Here is a 10,051-nt window from a genome sequence, read left to right on the forward strand (position 1 = left end):
CTGTAGTGGGTAGGGGTAGGCTCTAAATCCTCTGGATATCAATAGTGAATGCCCAGTCATCCATGCTCACTTGTTTCAGAAGAAGCACAGTAGGTACATAGGTCTATCTACCACCATCTACCTTCCAGTCTACCATGCTAGTTAATTACTGTTTTAGCATGCCCTAGTATGGAATGGGGACTTCCCTAAACCGGTATTTGAGTGCAGCAATTCCGAGACTAGAATTTTTAAAGGAATATGAATATTCTTTATTTTATGTTCCCTTTTATGGTGACAAGATAGTGCCATGTCTAAGCAACTTCTCTCACTTGTTTACACAGTGCCCTGCCCCGGGGGGATTCTTCCGAGGTGCAGATCAGAGAAGTAACTGGGCAAACCTTTCCAAAAACCAGTTAACAGTAGAAATCTAGTGTTCAACCCTCTCCCAGAACTGTAACAGCTCCACAGGACCCACACGTAGGATCTTCTCTGGGTGAAATTTTAAAGAAATAAGGATACCTAAAAATACATAAATAAGCTGTGAGGATCAGTCTTAGCATTAATTCTACCCTCCCAATGCAGATGGCTGAGGACCAGATCTTTTCCAACCTTTTTTTGTTGCTATTAGATGAGTCCTTCATTCCAACTTCGCTACCTGACTGATGCACCCCTGGTCAGTGACGGTGTTGTACTAAGAAACAGGATTCCTTTCAGTCTCTGCCAGATGATATCGTTTTCCATGTAGGAGGGTGGCTGCCGGACCCTCCTGGCCACTGGAATGCAGTTCTGGCCTCTGAATGTTTTTTAAAGCATTAAATAAAAAAGTCATTCAGCAGGGCAGAGTTTAGACAATTAATTTTCTTCATAGCGGAAGACTCAGGATGGGTGAATCACTGTAATAAAAGAGCGGGAGGCGGACGATACCTTTGTCCTGTGCTGGAATGTGAGGGCCAGAGCATTTCTCCTAAAACGACTCATAGAGGTGAGGTTTGTCCTTGGGGGATGCAAATCTATCCCAAAGGCAGTGAGTTAGATAACTGTATTCTGCAAGAAATGCTGTGCCCCACACACTGAGACTGTGCAGTGATGCGCACGCTAGGCCAGAGGCTGAGAGCCTCCTGAACACATTGCATGAGTCCCAGGAGGCTGAAACACAGGGCATTGCACATGAGCCTGGGCTCCATGGGAACTCATCGCAAGATCATTTCAGAAATGCATCCCTTGGACTGACTGCACACAAGGCCATCAGGATAAATTTCCCTTACAGTCTAGGACCTTGCATAACTCATTCCACCTGTTTTCTAGGATCGGAGCCAGTGCAAGAGTACCAGACACCTTATTCACCTATCAGTGGCAGCTCTGGCATAGCATGCACTGCTCACTCTGCCAAATCCTACATGCCCTCTCCACCGTGCCCAGCATCCCTTCTCTCTATGGCTCTCTCTCCTCTTCTCCCACCAGCATCCCTTCTCTCTATGGCTCTCTCTCCTCTTCTCCCACCAGCATCCCTTCTCTCTATGTCTCCCTCTCCTCTTCTCCCACCAGCATCCCTTCTCTCTATACCTCCCTCTCCTCTTCTCCCACCACCATCCCTTCTCTCTATGCCTCTCTCTCCTCTTCTCCCAGTAGCATCCCTTCTCTCTATACCTCTCTCTCCTCTTCTCCCACCACCATCCCTTCTCCCTATACCTCCCTCTCCTCTTCTCCCACCAGCATCCCTTCTCTCTATGTCTCCCTCTCCTCCCACCAGCATCCCTTCTCTCTATGTCTCCCTCTCCTCTTCTCCCACCAGCATCCCTTCTCTCTATGTCTCCCTCTCCTCTTCTCCCACCAGCATCCCTTCTCTCTATACCTCCCTCTCCTCTTCTCCCACCACCATCCCTTCTCTCTATGCCTCTCTCTCCTCTTCTCCCAGTAGCATCCCTTCTCTCTATGCCTCTCTCTCTCTTCTCCCACCAGCATCCCTTCTCTCTATGCCTCTCTCTCTCTTCTCCCACCAGCATCCCTTCTCTCTATACCTCCCTCTCCTCTTCTCCCACCAGCATCCCTTCTCTCTATGCCTCTCTCTCCTCTTCTCCCACCACCATCCCTTCTCTCTATGCCTCTCTCTCCTCTTCTCCCAGTAGCATCCTTCTTTCATCCTTCTCTCCCTGCTCTGCATAGCAGCATCACTCCAATCACTGACCCTTTTTTTTTTTGCAGTGCTCAGCATCTTCTCTCCACTTCCCCACCTTCACGTATCCAGCATCCTTTCTGTACAACTCCCCCCCGTACCCGATATCTCCTCCCTTCTCTCTTCTGGTGCTGTTGCTTAACTATTGGCTTTTGCCATCCCTCTAATTGTTGGGGCCCTGTGTGACTGCCTGGATTTCCTAATGAAGGAACTGGTCTTGTCTGGCACCACAAGGTGAGCGCTTTGGCCCAAACATTACCTTCTCTGATGTTGGCTCGTGTCATTCTTACCAGACGACCAAGTCCTCTTATCACATTGCCTGAGTGCAGGGTAAATATTGCTCTCAGACAAACACACGACCTACCCACCTGCACTTTCCCTGCAAATGCTGTATCGGGTCATGCAGTCAAACCCTGGAGCTATTTTTCTGTTTTGCTAATGATTAATTAACTCCTTCTCGCCTCATGCAATGGTATCTGTCTGGGGGCTTGCATTACCTTCTTACGTGGGGTTTGCAAGGTCCTTGATCTTCTTGCCATGGTAACCAACGGTTGTGCCCCTTCACCCACCCACCCACTGATTGGAGCTGAATCTGATGTATTAGGAAACCTTTCCTCTTATCCCACATGGCCTGTATTCTCTTATTTCCAGGTACAGGAAATGCATTGCAGGTGTGTATATTCTACATTACTGGGCAAATAATGTATGAATCAAGGACGGTGTGGAAGCTGAAAGCTGTCAAGGGACATAAGAACATAAGAACATGCCATATTGGGTCAGACCAAGGGTCCATCAAGCCCAGCATCCTGTGTCCAACAGAGGCCAAACCAGGCCACAAGAACCTGGCAAGTACCCAAACACCGATGCCAGTAATAGCAGTGGCCATTCCCCAAGTCAAGCAGACACCCCTTGCTGGAGAAAGTCTCTCCCCCAACCCCTCCATATCAGGAGAAAGTCAGTCTTGTTAAATAAGAAATGCATAGCAGAGTAACTTCTGATTTTCACCTCCTGCCACTGTTGCACTGCAGTGACTTTAGGTGACTCAGCTGCAGTGCTGCCTGGCCACCATGGTAGCCACTGCTTTCACCTATTGCTTTGCAGACGAATGTATAGGGAGGCAGCACGGCTGCAAAGGCTTCCTGTGCCAGGGGGTCCCAGGCCACCTGTTATACCGGGCTAAGATGGAGGATACCAGCTTCAGGCAAAGGTTTTATATTTTAATGCTTCTCATTACATGCAAACAGCCACCTCGAGGGTGGATGAACCAATACCACATTTCTCGTGCCCACAAAGCTAGCAGAGAAGAAAAGGGACAATGATGTTCTTAGAAGTAATGCCCAGTTTATTGGATAATGTGAAAAAATGGTTTGTTCAAGGTGACATGGAAGAAGTGGTAGAGAGCTCACTGCTGCAATCCCCAGGCCCCTGCCACCCACGTCCTGTCCTCAGCTGTCACTTATGAAGCTAAGATGCCCGTTATACCAGGATAGGGCACCATTCAACAATACTTTTTATTCAGCTGTACAAGTCACCGAAAGACAGGCTTCTGACCGATGTGCATTACACCTTCACCTGCCTGGAGTGCCAGGTCACCAGAGCCCGGGTCAGCCAGTGCTTGCTGTGTTCTGGGATTTGTAGTTACAGAATCTCTCAGAACTGACTCTGTAAAACCGTTTCTGCATCCTGTTGCTCGCCTTCACTCTGAACGTTTGGGCGCCACGACTGCAGGAGGAGGCTGACTCCATTTCTTTTGGTCTGCAGAATCCACTCCTGGCTTTACCCCACTGCTGCATGGATTCCTGGCTCTTTTCTGCATCTCCCTGCAGGCAGCGGAGGAAAGCTAGGGCTGCAGCAGCAGCAGACTTGGAGCTCGTTGCTAATCCTCGGTGGGTGACGTTTCCTAGGGCCCCTCCCCCAGGTCTGCTCTTCTCTGAGATGCTATGCATTGGTTCCGGTCCAGTTGAATGTGGGAAAGAAACATTTTATAAGTGTACAGGAAAATAATGGGTTTCTTGTTAACCCGTTCACATTGCTGTTTGCTCCCCACCCCATTCATTAATACAAACACTTTTTACATGGTTTTTGTAACATGAACATAGTGCTCAGTAAAATAGAAGTAAGAAGTTCAGTCACAATTGCTTTAATTTTATCACATGTGTCCCCCTGGGCACATGTGCCAGGGCAGTGCAGCTGCAGGGTGGAGGCTCTGTGTGATGCTTCTGCTCTACATGGCTTAGGACGTGTATCTCAAAATAAGTTAGTCAGTCCCAGGTTGCATAGGCCACAGCTACGTGCCATCTGGCGTGATTTTGATTTCAGGGGGGTACAGCTCCAGCTGGGCATTCACCTGGTTATTCATGGCGTAGAATTCTTGGTGGCCGGGATTGAAGGGAAGGTTGTTGGTGAAAGGCAGAGTTGGGATGCGATGGTACCGCTGGTTGGTCTTTTGCACGATGCATTCCCGGCACCTCTTGCCAACCAGGTAGATCATTTCACATATGTTCAGGAGGACACAGATGGCCGAGGTCACCACCATGAAGATAGTGAAGATATTCTTTTCAGTGGGGCGGGAGATGAAGCAGTCAACAATGTTGGGGCAAGGGTCAATGCTGCATTTCACCACGTTGGGCAGGGAATAGTTTCTGTACAGCCTGTGGAAGACGTACAAGAAGATGATATCCACAGCGGCCTTGAAGAGCAGGCTGAGTAGGTAGGTCCACCAGAGGCCTCCCCTCTTCTTGGCAGTGTCTGGATACAGTTTGCTGCAGTTCTCCCCCATTTTTTCTTGGTGCTTTTTCTCGCGGTCTTCCCGGTAGGCCACGTGCATGATGACCAGGAGAGAGGGGCAGGTGACCAGGATGAGCTGCAGGGCCCACAGTCGGATGTGGGACACTGGGAAGAAGTGGTCATAGCAGACATTGGTGCAGCCGGGCTGCCGGGTGTTACAGTCAAACTCTCCTTGCTCATCGCCCCACACCCTCTCGGCGGCTACCACATAAACCAGCAAGCGGAAGATGAAGACCACTGAGAGCCATAGGCGGCCGAAGGCAGTGGAGAACTTGTTGACCCCACTCAGAAGCCCCTGGAAGAGTCCCCAGTTCATAGCGTCTCTTGGCCTGGCAGGAGGAAGAGTAAAATCTTGGGATTAGATGGCAGCAGCTACAGGGGCTAGTGCCCGCCCTGGCAAATCGCCAATTGGACCCTCTGTTTCTAACCTTCCCTAAGTGGGGATCTAGCAAGTGCTTACAAACGGGCCGATGCAAGTGCTTACAAACGGGCCCGCTCTCCCAGTGCGCGCACAGGCCAGTCTCCTGTGCGCGCGATACAGTATTTTAATTTATTTTAATTAGGGCCGGCGGTAAAAAGAGGCGCTAGGGACACTAGCGCATCCCTAGCGCCTCTTTTTTGAAAGGAGCGGCAGTTGTCAGCGAGTTTGACAGCCGACGCTCAATTTTGCCGGCATCAGTTCTCAAACCTGCTGACAGCCATGGGTTCAGAAACCGGACGCCGGCAAAATTGAGCATCCGGTTTTCGACCTGCGAGCCACGGGCCTATTTCAATTTTTTTTTTACTTTTTTTTTAACTTTCGGGACCTCAGACTTAATATCGCCATGCACTTTCCTGGTGGCTGGAGAAATTAGCACCTACCTAAGGGGTAAAACTAGCACGTCCAAAACGCGTGTCCAACCCCCCCGAACCTAATAGCGCCCGCAACATGCAAATGCATGTTGATGGCCCTATTAGGTATTCCCGCGCAATTCAGAAAGCAAAATGTGCGGCCAAGCCACACATTTTATTTTCAGAAATTAGCGCCTACCCAAAGGTAGGCATTAATTTCTCCGGGCACCGGGAAAGTGCACAGAAAAGCAGTAAAAACTGCTTTTCTGTGCACCCTCTGACTTAATATCATGGCGATATTAAGTCGGTGCTCCAACGAAGCGCACTGTTAACCCGCAGTTGGATGCGCATTTTGGACGCGCTATTACCCCTTACTGAATAAGGGGTAAAGCTAGCGCGTCCAAAACGCGCGTCCAATCGTGGGTTAACAGTGCGCTCCGCCGGAGCACACTGTACTGTATCGGCCCGAAAGAAGGTGGGAACGTGCCCATGCAATCCCTTCCACCCATGGGATTTTGGGGGGTTAATTTAATTTGATTCTGACTAAGATTAAATTTAGAAAGCAGTGTGTAATAGCTAATGAGCTGCTGACGGGCTTGCTAGGGATAATGAGGAAATAATGAAGTGGTAGAATGTATTAATTTTCACTTGTTACAGAAAACGCTGCTCCTGTGCCTGGCGCTCACGGCTCCTCTTTGTCTGCAGGGCCCCTTACTGGGAAGCGCTTGGAGATCGGGCCTTCGGGGCAGGTAGGGACGAGCCAGCCCAGGAGGCAGAAGAAACCCCTGCACCCTAAACCACCTTTCTGATATAAATAGCCCCGGAATTTACAGCGCAAGGTGAACAGAAATCAAACCCCGGCAAGGATTTTGTAATGGGATTTTCCTGTCCTTCAGTAGAACTTTTGTGACGATTCCTCGGAACATTTCCCCTCACCACAGTTAGGGCAGGGCCTGGCTAGCGAGGGCCACGCACCGGGGCCGGGGCTCGGGGTTCTCCTTACCTGCGATCCTGGAGGCGCCGCGTCCTCTCTAAGCCATGGCAGAGGCGTCTGAGCGCTGGAGTTGCACCTGCAGCCCCGCCCCGCCCTCACCTGCAAGCCCCGCCCTCTCCTTGCGAAAGCCCCAGCGAGTCATCCGCGTTTCCCCCCCGGGAAAAGCTTTTAAGGGTTTTTTTTTCTTTTTCTTAAGAAAGGTAAATCAAACCAGAAGGCTGCAGATCCTGTTCTTGGAATCAGACTTTATTACAAAAGAGTTGCGGAAGATGTGGACAGTTGAAGGGGTTTAAGCCTGCAGAGCTGGAAACCCCCCTGCCGAGGCCCTCCTGAACAATGAGTGCTTTCTTACCCCCAGAGGGAGCGGGGGCCTGCCCTCTTCAGGGGGACTCTGGAGTCACTCTGCTTCCCTTCTCTGGGTTTTAGGTACAAAATCGCAGCCATTCAAGGCTACACAAGGAGCTTTGTAAATATGCTGATTCCACAACCTGCACTCGTTTCTGTCTTACATTTCTTTTGCAATTTCTGCCAGAAATGTTTTCACAGACTGGGGCAGGTTGCAAATGTACATAGAAAATTAAAACCATAACAAGAAATAATAATAATAAACAGACAGTAACATACACATGACAATTCTTTTAAAGCCATCAGCAGGGACAGGCAGTTAATGAAAAAAAAAAAGCATAAGCAATTTAAAAAAATGAACTTTCAAGGCTGCTTTAAAGTGTTTAGACTGCATTCTATGTATTAAAGCAGGAGGTAAGGAAGTGCAGACTCATGTGAGTGCAAGATTGAGAGGTAGATCGAAAGCTTCTACAAGGTGTACAGATTTTTAAAATGGAACCGACCCAGGAGAGCTGAGGTCATTTAAGAGATTAGGACTTGGATGTTGGATCGCAGTTACTAACATGGACCCTTCTCCTTTCTGTATGGTGGACACAGACACAGTGACAGAGTAAATGACAGCAGACAAAGACCAGTATGGCCCATGCAGTTTGCTGAGCGAGGTGCTTCGGGCTGTCCTCCCATTCCCTGCAGGCTCCAGGCTCTGAGCACCCAGAAACCTTAGCCCAGATCACCGCAGGGCTTCATTTCCAGCCTCTCTCCTTAAACCATGCCCTTTTGAATTCTTCACCACCTCTTCCAGGAGGGCGTTCCAGGCATCTGTGCCATCTTTTATTCCTGGTTGACCCAGACTGCAGCCTTTCATGAGCCTGGATGGAAGCTCCGGGCAGAATTCCCAGATTAGATGCCTTAATTATACGTTTCAATCTCACCTCCTGCTGGTTAAACCCCAGGGAAGATGGAGACCTGGTCCCTGCTGCACCTCACTGCTCCGTCTGCCCTTTCCCAGACCACATACAGCCAATTCACCCAATATCCACCCTCCCCTCCTAGCTCAGATTATCCAATTCTGATAGTTTTACTTTGCAGTCTCAGTTTTTCCCATATTCCTTCTTGAACTGAGGGAAATATTTTATAGATCAGAGTTGATATATTTTTTTTCAATAGCAGAGGCTTTTGATTTTGTTAGAAATAAAATTCCCAGAGCTCCTTACTAATGCTATTTAAACAGGGACAGATTGCGTGATTTAGTCCTTGGTAGGTTCGCTGGCCATGACTGTCGGTGCCAGCTCTGTGGGTGGTTGACCATCCCCAGTTTTGTGTCCTTCGTTGCTGTAGATCGGGAGCTGAGAGCTCCATGCTGCCGAGGAGAATAAGAGGAAGGAAGTGCTTCTGACTTATTGCTACTGCTGCCACCTTTCCCTGCAGCTAATTGGCTGGCTGTAGAATGTTTGACCAATGGGATGCAGGAGAGGTCAGGAAGGAAACATTTGTATCTTCTCTGTTGCTACAACTCCCATCACCCTCTGCAGCTTATTGGTTGGCTGTAGAATGTTTGACCAATGGGATGCAGGGGAGGTCAGGAAGGAAACATTTGTATCTTCTCTGTTGCTACAACTCCCATCACCCTCTGCAGCTTATTGGTTGGCTGTAGAATGTTTGACCAATGGGATGCAGAGGAGGTCAGGAAGGAAACATTTGTATCTTCTCTGTTGCTACAACTCCCATCACCCTCTGCAGCTTATTGGTTGGCTGTAGAATGTTTGACCAATGGGATGCAGGGGAGGTCAGGAAGGAAACATTTGTATCTTCTCTGTTGCTACAACTCCCATCACCCTCTGCAGCTTATTGGTTGGCTGTAGAATGTTTGACCAATGGGATGCAGAGGAGGTCAGGAAGGAAACATTTGTATCTTCTCTGTTGCTACAACTCCCATCACCCTCTGCAGCTTATTGGTTGGCTGTAGAATGTTTGACCAATGGGATGCAGGGGAGGTCAGGAAGGAAACATTTGTATCTTCTCTGTTGCTACAACTCACATCACCCTCTGCAGCTTATTGGTTGGCTGTAGAATGTTTGACCAGGGGGCTATAGAGGGATCAGAGAGTAGCATCAGTTTAGGACAGGCTTCCTACCCTTTGACTGACCTGAGGTGCAGTGGAGATGAGAAGGGCCAGGTACTTGTGGCCTGGATTGGCCACTGTTGGGAACAGGATACTGGTCTTGATGGACTCTGTCTGATCCAGTATGGCAATTCTTATAGAGGGAGTGAAAGAGGGACAGAGGAGTATGAGGAGGTGATAGGGACGATGGACAGAAGAGGAGTGGGAATGCAGACTGGTAAGTGGGAAGACTGATTATAATGGTGATAGTGGCCAGGAGAGACAATACTGTTGTGAGGGTCTGGGAGAGGAATTGTGGATGGAAGAGGAAGAGAGAAACAGTGAACAATGGAGGGGCTGAGAGCAGGCTGCCAGAGAGGTCATTGATATCTAGAGGAGCCGGGGTGAGGGGTTAAGCAAAGGGGAATGAATGACAGTGGAGGTAAAGCAATGAAGGGTTGTAAGAAGAGAGGAAGGAGTGAGAACAGGCTTGGAAGTGGGAAGAGAAGATAATTAGCTGTGGAGCAACATGGAAGAAAAAAACAAATGGGAGGAAGAGCAGAAAATAAATTCTGAAAGGAATGGGAAGGCAGAGAGGAAACTAAGAGAGAAGCAAAATACCGATCTGGGGGCGGGGGGCGGGGGGGGCAGCCCTGCAATCAGAGGAAATGAAGTATTTTACTGGAAGGAGGGGGAAGGGGGAGGGGGTTGCGATGCCATGGGCTGAAAACTCTCTCTCAAAAATTGCTCCCCCTTGCAGCCCCAGTATTGAGAGGCTTGAACTGAGATGGAAAGGGGGCGGGGACGACAGCATTCCCTTACTTCCCAAAAATAATAAAAA

At 49.2% G+C, this 10,051-nt stretch overlaps 1 protein-coding gene across 1 annotated transcript; it reads right to left on the reverse strand.

Moving 5' to 3' along the window:
* Positions 1-3,363: 3,363 nt before the first annotated feature.
* On the reverse strand, positions 3,364-6,837 carry LOC115073155 (gap junction beta-4 protein-like). Its single transcript, XM_029571372.1, has 2 exons — positions 6,774-6,837; positions 3,364-5,268 (listed from the first exon to the last, which is right to left on the reverse strand). The coding sequence occupies exon 2, from the start codon at positions 5,253-5,255 to the stop codon at positions 4,440-4,442; it is 816 nt and encodes a 271-aa protein (XP_029427232.1). The 5' UTR covers positions 5,256-5,268; positions 6,774-6,837; the 3' UTR covers positions 3,364-4,439.
* Between the last annotated feature and the right edge of the window lie 3,214 nt (positions 6,838-10,051).

Source organism: Rhinatrema bivittatum, chromosome 11, assembly GCF_901001135.1.
Source record: "Rhinatrema bivittatum chromosome 11, aRhiBiv1.1, whole genome shotgun sequence".
NCBI lineage: Eukaryota > Metazoa > Chordata > Amphibia > Gymnophiona > Rhinatrematidae > Rhinatrema > Rhinatrema bivittatum.

Coding starts and splice junctions, on each gene's coding strand:
- LOC115073155 (XM_029571372.1), bottom strand. CDS start 5,255: ATGAACTGGGGACTCTTCCAGGGGCTTCTGAGTGGGGTCAACAAGTTC.